Source organism: Populus nigra, chromosome 1, assembly GCF_951802175.1.
Source record: "Populus nigra chromosome 1, ddPopNigr1.1, whole genome shotgun sequence".
In the NCBI taxonomy this organism is placed as follows: Eukaryota; Viridiplantae; Streptophyta; class Magnoliopsida; order Malpighiales; family Salicaceae; genus Populus; species Populus nigra.
In genome coordinates this window covers 23,780,527-23,794,143 of record NC_084852.1, presented here as the reverse complement: position 1 = coordinate 23,794,143, position 13,617 = coordinate 23,780,527, and the positions used below count along the sequence as shown (strand labels likewise).

At 35.1% G+C, this 13,617-nt stretch overlaps 1 protein-coding gene across 1 annotated transcript; it reads left to right on the top strand.

Annotated features, from left to right (window-relative positions):
* The first annotated feature begins 1,445 nt into the window (after window positions 1-1,445).
* On the top strand, window positions 1,446-12,645 carry LOC133701030 (ABC transporter G family member 31). Its single transcript, XM_062124793.1, has 24 exons — window positions 1,446-1,941; window positions 2,202-2,322; window positions 2,413-2,501; window positions 3,094-3,178; window positions 4,150-4,312; window positions 5,380-5,456; window positions 5,541-5,685; window positions 6,071-6,372; window positions 6,442-6,723; window positions 7,061-7,377; window positions 7,458-7,618; window positions 7,703-7,806; window positions 7,893-8,049; window positions 8,158-8,223; window positions 8,299-8,429; window positions 8,518-8,850; window positions 8,948-9,238; window positions 9,341-9,424; window positions 9,751-9,884; window positions 9,999-10,226; window positions 10,791-10,962; window positions 11,052-11,139; window positions 11,433-11,599; window positions 12,084-12,645. Exons 1-24 carry the CDS (start codon window positions 1,598-1,600, stop codon window positions 12,348-12,350), a joined length of 4,308 nt encoding a protein of 1,435 aa, XP_061980777.1. The 5' UTR covers window positions 1,446-1,597; the 3' UTR covers window positions 12,351-12,645.
* The last annotated feature ends 972 nt before the right edge of the window (window positions 12,646-13,617 follow it).

Below are 13,617 nucleotides of genomic sequence, written 5' to 3'. Positions count from 1 at the left end.
CTGCCAACAAATCAAGCTGACAAGGAAGATTTTCACGTCAAATGGCATCAAAATTGTTTCAGATTCCAACCTCACATTGTTTAAGATTCCTACGTCAAATAACGTGAAGCATTTATTAAAGAACAAACAAATTGTGCGGCTACTATCTTAAATTATTTCCACATTACACGCAGGGTTAAAATCTGAGAAAGGTCACCAGGAAAGAGTTTTTTTTTTCAATGCACAAGTACTGTGCGTAACCGAGAATTAATATTTAGATGTTGAAAGGAGGATCATGCATGATCCAAAATAGAAGTGCTTAAATTGCATAATAGGCACAGCATTTTCGAAGAGTAGAAAGGGATTGTTATTTCGTTTAGAAATTCCGTCGAAATTTGGATGCGCGAAGCTGTTCGTCATTACAGTGTTTTTGTGACCATAAGCCTCGTCACGAAAAGCTTTAGCGAGAAAATCAAGCGCTCACTCAGTGCACTTGGATTTACGATTCATTCACGGTGCATTTTTCAGGTGTTTTGTTCCCTCTGATTTTAGATGTTTCTGTTTGTGATCCAAAATTTTATTTTTATTATATTTTAATTTTTAAGTATTGAGAGAGAAGAGAGTAAGTCATTGAAAAAAATACGAGGAGAGAAAAAAACTTTGGATATCTATAATTGTTTGGATAAAAAAAATTATTTTTGATATTAATAATTTTGACTTTAAAAGAACGGTTTGATGGAGGTGGTTTTGTTCTTTAATCATGCCATTAAAATTAGATCAGAATCTCTAAAGTTTATTTTAATTCAGTTTGATTTTGAGTTTTTTAAACTAATTTTAGGTTTTTTTATTGGAAATAGAGTTATTGAGATTCATTAGAAGTTTTGGAGTGTTTTTTTTATATAAAATAAATTAATATTTAGATTTTTATCCGACTTTGTTTTTTCAATCACAAAAAATAATCGGAATTTATTGCAGAGGATGGTGAATCATCTATATAAGTAGATGATACATGGTATCCTTTGTTTTATTAAAAAAAAAAAAAACTTAGGCAGACATAAAATTAAAAAAACCCTAACAATTGAGCCTAGCCTTTGAAAGGCGCTTTGACCTTTTTAATTAAAAGGCTTGGACATGATTATATTATATTCTTTAGGTGATGCATTTTTTTTCTTCATTATTTGGTTAATTGTTTTATTAATTTATATTATACAAAGAAATTCCCTTTAAATAAAATTATTAAAATGACAACGAAAAATCACATAATACATAATTCCTCATTCGTTCTGAGTCCTTTGACTTTCCAGATGCAAAAATGAAAAAAACAACTGAAAATATCAGCTTCTTCTAGATCCCAAGTTCACCTTTTACTAAGTCATTCACCTACCTGGATCCATCTTAATTTACCCAAGGTAATTAAATGTCTAGTTAATTTATTTTAACCCCTTAAATAGCCGGGAACTTCTCCTTCATTCTTAACAAACCTCTACAGTTCCCTCTTTTAATAAGACACTCTTCCCTCTTTGAAACAAACTCTGATATATAAAGGGAGAGGGAGTTCCGCATCAGAGCCGTCTTTTAATTTTCCTCTTCATACAAGTTATTAACACAAACAATAACAATGGCAGCAGCTTCCAATGGAAGCGAGTTTTTTGAGTTGGACATCGATCCAGTGCGAGAGTCGTTTTCACGGCCATCGAATGCCGAGGCGTTGGAGGAGGACGAAGATGAACTCGTTTGGGAGGCGATTTCGAGGCTACCGTCAAATAAGAGAGGGAATTTTGCCGTGATGAGGAAGTCTCCTTCTGAGTACGATCGAAGTGGAGGATATGGTGAGAGAGAAGAGATGATCGACGTCAGGAGGCTTGATCGTCATAAGCGAGAACTTGTTGTTAAAAAAGCTTTGGCTACTAATGCTCAAGATAATTACAAGTTGCTTTCTGCGATCAAAGAGAGGCTTGATAGGTACGTGTTCTAATTGTTTTCTTTCAAAATCAATGCTTGCATTGCATGCATGTGATTTTCTTTTCTTTTTTTGCTTATATTTTATTAATTTACGATCGAGTCATTTTGATTTTTACACTTTTTGTTACTAACTGTTTTAGTTTTCCTCAGATTAAAAGAAGGGAGAAAGAAAATGGTGTTTTTTAATTTTCCGATTTATATTTTATTTTAGGTTTTCTAATCAATATTCATTTTCTCGTAAATTTCTGTTCATAATGAAGGGTTGGAATCGAAGTGCCAAAAGTCGAAGTAAGATTTGAGAACTTAAATATAAGTGCCAAGGTGCAAACTGGGTCAAGAGCTTTGCCTACTTTGATTAATGTTGCACGAGATTTGGGCGAGGTAATTAGTTAATTAATCTTTGCTTCTAGTTCATGTAAATTTAGTCGTCTCGACCACTGTTTAATTGATCACTCGGTTTGCCGTGTGCAGGGTTTACTAACAAAACTGGGGTTATTTCGAGCAAAGCGTTTTCCCTTAACAATCTTGAATGATATCAGTGGTACTGTAAAACCTGGAAGGTAATGCATGCATATAATTACTTAGAATTGAAGTTGTTCCCAAGGATGGTTTCGAATCCTGTCTGAAGGAATCTCATATACATTGAGAATTATGCCAGTTAATTTTGGTTGGTATTATGGAAGTCTTCTGGTTTACAGCTAGAGAATCTGTTCTTGATTTTCTACTTGTCAAAGGCGACAGCACAAATAGCAAGAAGTTGGTTATCGCATCACATTAAGAGTTCTGTTATAGAAGCAAATTCAATTAAAAAAATTCACTTCTTTTCCTTAGGCTTAGTAACTTTAAATAAATTATGTCATGCTGAGATCGTATTTGTGTTCTATCTCAATTGAAAAAAAAAGAAGTAGATAAGTCTTTTGATTTTAGATAAAGAAGCAAGGTCAAATCCATATATGTCAAGTACTTTATTGTGTTCAAGTAAATTTTTTCGATGGTTTACCTTTTATACGACTTTGTGAAAAAGTTCGGTTTGTTTATGAGCTAAAACTACCCTTTTGATTGGTGCTCTGCCGGAGAATTGATTAGTTTCATCTGTTGCCTTGAGAATCTTAACCAAGTCAAATAAACATGTTTTGATCTGGGTTCTTGCAGGATGACTCTGCTCTTAGGACCACCAGGCTCCGGCAAATCGACCTTGCTTTTAGCTCTCGCAGGGAAACTTGCCAAGAACCTAAAGGTTAGTACTTTTTACTATCATTTCCAGCAAAACGTCACGTGAATCCTCTGCATACTTTTATTGATTTCCGGGCTTTTTCCAGAAGCTCTTTTTGTCTAAATCTCAGTTTTAGTGTCTGAATCGTCACTAATGATACGGTGATACTTGGATTGTTCCATGATTAGTTAAAACTAAACTTAAATTGCACCAAAAAAAAAAAAAAAAAAGAAACCGCGAGAGTGTGACAGAAAAGGCAATGTATGTGTACTGAAAAGTCAAACTTTACCTAACTGATATCTTTTTTCAGCTAGCCTGGAAGTTTAATTGGGCTTGCTGGCCCAACAGAAAAGTGCTTGTAAAAGCAAGAAGAACAATTAGCTTTCATCAGGAATTAACTCAATTACCCAAAGCATTTCTAAGCTGGGTTATAAAATTTATGGCCCAGACTCTCTTCGGCTGCTTTCAGTTCAACCTTCTCGTGCTGCAGTGTAGGAGACCAGACTACCATCCTCGAACGCCCTCTAATATGCTACCTGCATTTATCAGCCAACTATTGCTTTCACGAAGATTCTGTTGTAAGAAATATCGTGTTTAGAGATACCTAGGGCAACTGGAGCTTATAAGAGAGCAGATTTATCAAAAAGCTTTACCTGTTATCTGCTCAGCGTAGGAAAACTTGAGTTGCCTAACTTGGCCTTTTATTTTACAGGTCAATATATTGCTTTCTTAGCTTCGGTATTTAGTCAAACCACTTTAAAGATGATAGGGCCAACGTTTAAGCAACCTCTTCCATTCAAATGCTGGTCTCAGTGGATTAATCACTGCTTAAGGATTGATTCACTCATGCTGAAATATCCTGTAGAGAATTGGATGAGATATACTATTTAAGGAATATCCCCTTTAGTAGATTTTCTTCTGTTTTCTTGTTTTTTTGCTCTTGCTTAATTGCTGCTACCCCATATTAAACCTTATTCATCTCTTAATTTTTCCAGAAATCCGGTAATATTACGTACAATGGACAGAAGTTTGATGATTTTTATGTCCAAAGGACCTCAGCATATATCAGCCAAACAGATAATCACATTGCAGAGCTTACTGTGCGAGAAACATTAGATTTTGCTGCTTGTTGGCAAGGAGCAAGTGAAGGCTTTGGAGGTTCATTTACTTCCATTTCTTTTTAAGTCATTCTTACATTCATGCTTTGATCCAAATGGTTTTTTCTAGAGGTATACAGGAGTTATTTTTAGCTTGAAACTGTTCCTAATCCAGTAATAATTCTAGGAATTAAATAAGTTCTTATGATCACGTAAATTAATGCTTCTTGGTCTTGTTAGCATTCGCATGGTGGTGCAACTTGAGATTGCCAATGATTAGGAATCAAGTGGAATGATCTTACCGTTTGCTATCTTGCTTGATGTATCTATTTTATGTTTTGCAGATAGAACTACTGTTTGATTTGTTACTGCGTAGACTTTATTGTCTTAGGCCATGTTTGTTTTTATATTACAATACGTATATGCATTATAGAAAATATAATGGCATAGAAATATGAAAATACAATCATTGTTGCTGAAAACCTACCAGATTGTAGAATCCTCGGGTTCGTGATCACAATGCATTATGTTTTATTGCAACCTTAAGATGACGAACCTTGTTAATAGCATTTTTTATCAATTATAACCTGGGAGTCGATTATGTGATTTTGAAGATTACCAGTCTTGATCATTTCATAAGTAAATTAATTACCTATGTACTTAGGTTTTAATATTAATTATAAATGAATGGCATAAGAAAAAATCCATTTACCAGAAATTGTTTATCTTGAATGAATTCCAATTTGTAATTGTCTTTGGAGCCTTTTTATATTTTCTTTTCAAATTTTTTTGATCATGTTAATTCATGAAAAAGATGGATGCAGTTTTTTTTTCCTCTTCTCAACATTATGTAGCTAAGTGACAAGAGATGTGGATGATTTTTCATAAAAAAACTCGTCAACTTCTGGGTAATGCAGTCTTATCACATTCAAAGCAATTCCAAATGACCATTTTCTTCTGGTTTTTCCCCTGTAACTCTTAAGTGGTTCTGTTTCCTGTTCAAAAATCAGCAATTTGGCAGTATCCTAATTAGGGGACACAATTTATGTATAGCATGAACATTCATAAGTTTTTGGTTTGTTTCATATTTGCTATCTATTTTCTTATTCTTTCATCGTCCACTTCTAGGCTACATGGAAGATCTAGTTCGCTTGGAGAAGGAAAGAAATGTGAGACCGAATCCAGAGGTTGATGCTTTTATGAAGGTACATCTTAATTTTTAAACTTTCTGTACAATAGTTCATGTCTACTTCAGACTTAATTTAATCCACAACAATTTGACTGCACAGGCATCTTCAGTTGGAGGTAAAAAGCACAGTATTTCAACAGACTATGTCTTAAAAGTTCTTGGTCTTGATGTATGTTCAGAGACAGTAGTCGGAAATGACATGTTAAGAGGTGTCTCAGGTGGTCAAAGGAAACGGGTTACCACTGGTCTCTCTCTCTCTCTCTCTCTCTCTGAATGTTGATTGACACCGTTTATTATTTTTGAAGCCATCAACTGCACATCACTATCATTTGTTTTGTTTTTGGTGCATTCATTTTATGGGTTATACTGATAGATGATGAGCTGCATCATGTATTTTCGTTGTAATTTTTAATGGCATGAGAATGTCCAAATTCAAAGACAGAAAGTATAATAATCATGGAGTGCTGGTGTTTCTTAATTTTTTACCAATTATGTTGTTGTAGATATATGGACCTGTTGGCTGTAAAAACACGAGAGCTTTCCATATTGTGTTTGATTGTGAATTACCAGTGCTGAAATATTTTGTGATTTTGTCTATCAAATGATATTGGGTTAATATATTTTGTGCAGGAGAAATGATTGTTGGGCCAAGAAAAACCTTATTTATGGATGAAATATCCACTGGACTCGATAGCTCCACAACATACCAAATTGTGAAATGTATAGGAAATTTTGTTCATCTAATGGAAGCTACTGTATTAATGGCCCTTCTTCAGCCTGCTCCCGAGACCTTTGATCTGTTTGATGATTTGGTGCTATTATCAGAAGGTTATGTGGTGTATCAAGGCCCTCGAGCAGAAGTTTTAGAGTTCTTTGAGTCATTAGGATTTAAATTGCCACCACGGAAAGGGGTTGCAGATTTTCTTCAAGAGGTATTATGCTGAAAACTCTAGTAGAGTTTCTGTTCACTTTGGTTCTTGTCTGACATGCTTTATTCCCAGGTGACCTCTAAAAAGGATCAAGCTCAATACTGGGCTGATCAGTCAAAACCATATGTGTTCCTTCCCACCTCAGAAATTGCAAAAGCATTTAAAAATTCCAAGTACGGAAAAAATGTCGACTCCGAGCTTTCTGTTCCATTTGACAAGTCCAAGAGTCATGTTTCAGCTTTGTCAAAAACCAAATATGCCGTATCAAGATGGGAACTATTCAAAACATGCTTCTCACGAGAAGTTTTGCTGATTAGCAGGCATCGTTTTCTTTATATTTTTAGGACATGCCAGGTATTGTTTATCTTGAGCTTAATTATGGTGTCTTTCAGCTTTTTCATTGTAATTGACATATGATGTATCACAGTATGCCTAAAATATAGCCCATCTACTGTTAATTGCATATGTGATTGATATTTTTAAAATTTAGATTGTAATTGGCAAATGATGCAGCAGTACATTTCATTTCAAATAAGCTGCAATCAGTTATTGCTGGCTGCTTCATTCTGAGATTTTCTATTTTCACCGGAAGATATACATCCTGTTTGTCAATATGTATAGTCTGCGATGCATCTTATTTGTGTATCAAATTTTCTGTTCTTTTTTATATCTCTGCTATGTATGTTGAAAGGTCGCATTTGTTGGGTTTGTCACTTGCACATTGTTCTTGCGGACAAGATTACATCCCACTGACGAGATGAATGGGAACCTTTACCTCTCCTGCCTATTTTTTGGGCTGGTGCATATGATGTTTAATGGCTTCTCCGAACTATCACTTTTGATATTTCGACTACCAGTGTTTTACAAACAACGAGATAATCTCTTCCATCCTGCATGGGTGTGGTCCGTTGCTAGTTTTATTCTGCGCCTACCTTACTCCATCGTTGAAGCTGTTGTATGGTCTTGTGTTGTATACTACACAGTTGGTTTTGCTCCCGGGGCTGGGAGGTAATGCCAGTTTACTTGTGTATACGATGTTTTAGTCTTCGGGTCCTTCTTTATTCATAAATTCTTAAAATGTGTTTCAGGTTCTTTCGTTTTATGCTCTTACTCTTTTCAATACACCAAATGGCACTCGGTCTCTTTCGGACAATGGGTTCAATTGCACGAGATCTGGTTGTTGCCAATACATTCGGGTCAGCTGCTCTATTGGCTATATTTTTGTTGGGTGGATTTATCATCCCAAAAGGTATTTTGATGAATTTATAATCCCAAATGCACAACCGATTTTTCAAAGTTGCTTTCGAATTTGTGATTTAATTTCTTGTTCCAGCAATGATTAAGCCGTGGTGGATTTGGGGCTATTGGTTGTCACCATTAACCTATGGACAGCGTGCAATTTCTGTCAATGAATTTGGTGCCGAGAGGTGGATAAAGGTCTGCTCTTTTGGATTCCAAAATCTGTTTTTTCTGTTGTCTGTTTCCTTTAATTAGTACTAACATTTCCATGAAACTATATTCAGAAATCATCTTTTGGGAACAATACAGTTGGAAACAACATTCTCTATCAACACAGTTTACCTTCTAGTGATTATTGGTATTGGATTGGAGTTGGTGTTTTGTTGCTTTATGCATTACTTTTCAACATAATTGTGACATGGGCCTTGACCTACCTCAATCGTAAGTTTGAAAAAAATTCTTATGCCAATTAGATACATGAGAAACTCGGTCTGCTTCTTTGTTGGCATGTAATATTAGTAATAAATACCATGTGTTGGTTGATCACAGCTCTTACAAAGGCCAGGACAGTGGCTCCAGCTGATGTAACACAAGAAAATTCTGATGGGAATGATGGTAAGTCATTTTAATGTTGCACAATGAGTTGATATATGTGCATTGCTACTTACATGCTAAAGAATCTTTGCGCAGCAAGGGCTCAGGAGTTTGGAATGAATCGATCATCATTGAATGAAGGCAGTAAAAACAAGGGAATGATTCTTCCTTTTCAACCATTGACAATGACATTCCATAATGTCAATTACTTTGTTGATATGCCCAAGGTTTGTTTGTCTGACGGGTTTAGGTTGCCTTGACTTTTTGCACAAACTTAGCTGATATTGCCAAAAAAATGTCGTTTGGAATTCATAGGAAATGAGTAAACAAGGTATAACAGAAAAGAAGCTGCAGCTATTGTCAAACGTGAGTGGAGTGTTCTCACCAGGTGTCCTGACTGCGTTAGTTGGGTCTAGTGGAGCAGGGAAGACTACTCTGATGGATGTATTAGCTGGAAGGAAAACTGGTGGATATATAGAAGGAGATATCAAGATATCAGGTTACCCAAAAGAGCAACGCACATTTGCCAGAATCTCGGGCTATGTTGAGCAAAACGATATACATTCTCCTCAACTTACAATTGAGGAGTCTCTCTTGTTTTCTTCTAGTCTCCGGCTCCCAAAAGAAGTTAGCAAAGAACAAAGAGTGGTGAGCAGAATAACGCACAGATGCAAATTCACACATGCTTTTTGTTTATTTGTCTTGACTGTATTTTTGATGCTTTTTTTCCAAAAATGTACTTCAGGAGTTTGTTGAAGAAGTGATGAGGTTAGTAGAGCTTGATACTCTGAGGCAAGCTTTGGTTGGTTTGCCAGGGAGTAGTGGGTTATCAACAGAGCAGAGGAAGCGATTAACAATCGCAGTGGAGCTTGTTGCAAATCCTTCCATTATTTTTATGGATGAACCCACATCTGGACTTGATGCACGAGCAGCAGCTATCGTGATGCGAACTGTTCGTAATACAGTTGATACTGGAAGAACTGTGGTTTGCACCATCCATCAACCCAGTATTGATATTTTTGAAGCATTTGATGAGGTTTGTTATGCTTTTTCTCTGCACTTAAAAAAGTTTGAGAACTGGCACTTGAAGTTAGTTTCTATTTAATTTTAAATCATTTGGGATCTGATGCATGCACAGCTACTTCTCATGAAACGAGGTGGTCGGGTTATATATGGGGGGAAACTTGGAGTTCACTCGAAGATTATGATAGACTATTTTCAGGTAACATTGCATTATTCTATCCATGTAACCTTATATTTCTGATTTATGTGCTTCTTCTGAAGAGTCTTTTATACTAGCGTGAATTCAAGGGCCATGGCTTAGCTTTCTTAATTAGAGCCAAGCTTCAATCAGTTAGGCCTTCCTGTTTTAACTTTATCATTATACTTGATGCTACATGCTCTGTTGTTTGAAGACAAAAAAGGAGAAGAAGTAATCATTACTTGGACTTCCTTGTCATCTGCACACATTCTTTTTTAATTTCATAACGTTCAAGGGAACCATGCTGATTCTGTAGTCCGCACGTTCCTTCTTTTTTTCTTGTTCAGGGAATTAAAGGAGTCCCTCCATGTCCTGATGGTTACAATCCAGCAACTTGGATGCTTGAGGTTACTACACCTACTGTTGAAGAGAGAGTTGGTGAAGATTTTGCTGAATTATACAGAAAATCTAGTCAATACAGGTATTCTAATTGAGGTCTTGTTTAACTGCAAGAATGATCTTGCAAAATATTCTCTTGTTCATCTACCGAGAGCATTAATCTGAATGAGTGGACCATTTTGTTTTATTGCTTCAGGGAGGTGGAAGCTTCAATTCTGCATCTCAGTTCTCCTCCTGCTGGCTCAGAGCCTCTGAAGTTTGAATCGACATATGCTCGAGATGCACTGTCTCAGTTTTATATTTGCCTTTGGAAACAAAATCTTGTATACTGGAGAAGTCCACAATACAATGGTGTGAGGTTATGCTTTACTGTAATAGCTGCATTGATATTAGGCTCGGTATTCTGGAATATTGGTTCAAAAAGGTAAATTCCTATCCTTATATATCACATCTGGGCGCAGTTGTCGAAATATGGATATACATTGTTGTGATCAACAAAGTTATGTGTTATCTTATTCTTTTTATTATTTACCCTTTTTAGTTGATTACTGGTTTGACATATTAAATGAAACGTAAGCTCGAAACTACAAAAAATATTCTTTGTAAGCAATCTCCATATGATAAAATTTAAACATATGACACATATCAGCCCATTTTAAATATTTTTTAGCATGCTTTTGGTACAAATAATTTTAGTATTTGGATACAAAACCGTAGATTAAATTCTAGATAACTTGTAATTTTAGATAATTTAACCAATGTTTACTGCATTTTCTATCTCTATACCACGAGAGAATTCAAAAGAAAGCGAAGGCCGGGAAAAAAATAGAAAAAGAAAACAAAGAGGACCGTTGTGCTTCTATTTGTTTACTTGTGCATCTGCTGGTGTTTCTTATGCAAGTATTTTTCACAATCAAGATGTCTCATTTCCCTTTCGTTGAAATTCTCTGAATGTTGTTAAATCACTCAATCTTGACACTTTTGATAGGGACTCTACTCAAGCTTTGTCCGTGGTTATGGGAGCACTATATTCTTCATGCATGTTTCTTGGGGTCAATAATGCTTCTTCAGTACAACCAGTAGTTTCAATTGAGAGAACTGTTTTCTATAGAGAGAAAGCGGCCGGAATGTACTCTCCATTATCCTATGCAGTAGCCCAGGTGACTGTCAATGCTGAAGAAATCACCGCTTCTTTTGGAAAGAGCAGTTGATGAATAATTAATAATTCAATATATGTTCTTCTAAACAGGGCCTTGTAGAGATACCATACATTCTGGTTCAAACAATTTTATACGGCGTCATCACATATTTCATGGTTGATTTTGAGAGGACGGCAGGTGAGATTCTAAGTTTCCATTATGAGCTACTTCCTTTGTATAGCAATAAATAACTGCTTCCCTTTACTAATGATGACTCTGTTCTCTTTTCTTTTTCATCGAATTCGATCTATTACTCTATATCTGATTGAATACAAGTTATGCATTCTGATTTCCATGATGTAGGATTTCAACATTTTCTCTCCTAATTATACTGCTTTGCCATGTACCTTGAGCCTTTCAAATATGTGACTAGATGTCGGAAATTTATTCAGATGCAATTCATGTATGTGAACGATTCTTGTTCAATGCAGGGAAATTCTTTCTATTTTTGGTGTTCATGTTCCTCACTTTCACCTACTTTACTTTTTACGGTATGATGGCTGTTGGTCTCACACCTTCTCAACACTTGGCTGCCGTCATCTCTTCTGCATTTTACTCTCTGTGGAATCTCCTTTCGGGATTTCTTGTCCCACAACCGGTAAGTAGTGTTCAAACTTCAAATAAAACAGTGCATCAAAACACTAGCAGCCTTAACTTGCTGTTCATCTTCCTAGTTCCTAATGATATTAATAACTAGGTGAAGTAGTGCTAACACAGATAAATCCATAGCCATTCTTTCAGTTTTTCTTATAATCAATCAAACAGACTAATTCTGTGCTCTTTCGAGTTTCAAAAACATATCTAGCTGTTTTTGGCTGAATCTGTTGACAGAACTAATTCAATTCTTTCCTTGATAAGATAAACAGCTTAATTTCGATTTCTTCCCCAAGACCAAATAATTTTTTTGATTTTCCCAAGACCACTTATATAACATCTCCAAAGTGAAATGTATTGGATAGAAAGGTAAGATAGTTAAAGGGACTTGGAAATAATTTGACTTCACATACATGAGGAGAAAATCTTTCCCTTAATTTGTTTCCCGTCTAAGCAACTTCTATGGTTATTGTCTTGCCATGTTTCAGAGTATTCCGGGATGGTGGATCTGGTTCTACTACATCTGCCCCATTGCATGGACTCTGCGGGGTGTAATCTGTTCTCAGCTAGGTGATGTGGAAACAATAATTGTAGGACCAGGATTTGAAGGCACTGTGAAAAAGTATTTGGAGGTTACTTTTGGCTATGGTCCCAATATGATCGGAGCGTCGATAGCGGCACTTGTTGGATTTTGTCTCCTCTTCTTTACTGTCTTTGCCCTCTCCGTAAAATTCCTCAACTTTCAGAAAAGATGAGCTTAGGATTTACTTTCACGAGATGATGGGTGCTTTTGTAGATTGCACAAGAATGCATCAAAATTAAAACAGAAAACCATTTATGGGACTATTTGATTCGAAGACTCTCTTCAATGCCAGATCTCACCAGACTACCTGACCTGGGAATTTTGTGGTATTTTCTTAAGGATATTTTTCTTATCTCACTATAGTATGTCAAAACAGTTATGTACAAGTTCTAATATAACACTGTCTCCATATTTCTCGTCCTAGTTACGGGCTGGCTTATAAAAGAATATATGGAAATCATTCTTCATGGTGTACAAATCTAAGTTTAGAATAACCTGCAGCTAGCCGCTGTGCCTTGTTTCCAACGTTTTTTTCTCTCTCCAAAAATAGTGAACTATGAATATATATAGATGGCATGTAAAAAAACAGCTGCGGGATTTTGAGACATGATACTTTTGTTTGAATTTTTGTTTAAATAAAAAAATTATGGATGAATGAAAAATTAATTTTAAATAATTTTGGTTTTTTCAATTAATTAACTCTTGAGTTTTTTAGATTTAATTCATGATTTATGGTGATTAATCAATGATTAATAATAATAGGAATTAATTTTTTAACTTTTTAGCTTTTAAAATTCTTTTATGGGTGGGAGAAAAGTTTAAACTAAGAATCTTTCAGATTTTTTACATATTCTTACTCACCTTATATTTTAGTATTTTATTAGTCTATTACCTTGCCCTACGCGATGGGTAGGAGCAAAAAACATTAAAATGCAATAGAAAAAACTAAGCATTGGTAACGTGTCTTCTAAAAAAATAGATTTTACCCAAGTATTGAACAATATTTTTATTTAATATTAAAATGAAAACACATTGGATTAACATGCAAGAGTTGTGGGGATAATCTTGAAAAAGATAGTGAAAAACTCAAATCTCAATTAGCTCAATGTTGAAGTTTGAAAATGATAAAAAATAGCATTTAACTAAAAAAAATAAAAACCTAAGTGAGCTCGAGTCAACCAAGTAAACTTGTGATGCAAGTCATGCACGTTATTGAATTCAATAAATTTTTTATACAAGAGATTATTTTTCATTTAATTACATGACGCTAAAGCGCACGAGAATTTTTTTGTATGATGCATTTTGTTTTAGAAAAAGGAAAGAAATTGTGTTAGACGCGTGTAGTTGAGATAGCATGAGCAGATCATTGATAAAAAAAAGGATGAAATTGTATTATTTTATTTTTAGTTTTGAGCTAAATAAAAAAAAACATCGATAGG

Coding starts and splice junctions, on each gene's coding strand:
- LOC133701030 (XM_062124793.1), top strand. CDS start 1,598: ATGGCAGCAGCTTCCAATGGAAGCGAGTTTTTTGAGTTGGACATCGAT. Junction 6,724..7,060: donor ATATTTTTAGGACATGCCAG/GTATTGTTTATC, acceptor GTATGTTGAAAG/GTCGCATTTGTTGGGTTTGT. Junction 9,885..9,998: donor AGAAAATCTAGTCAATACAG/GTATTCTAATTG, acceptor TTATTGCTTCAG/GGAGGTGGAAGCTTCAATTC.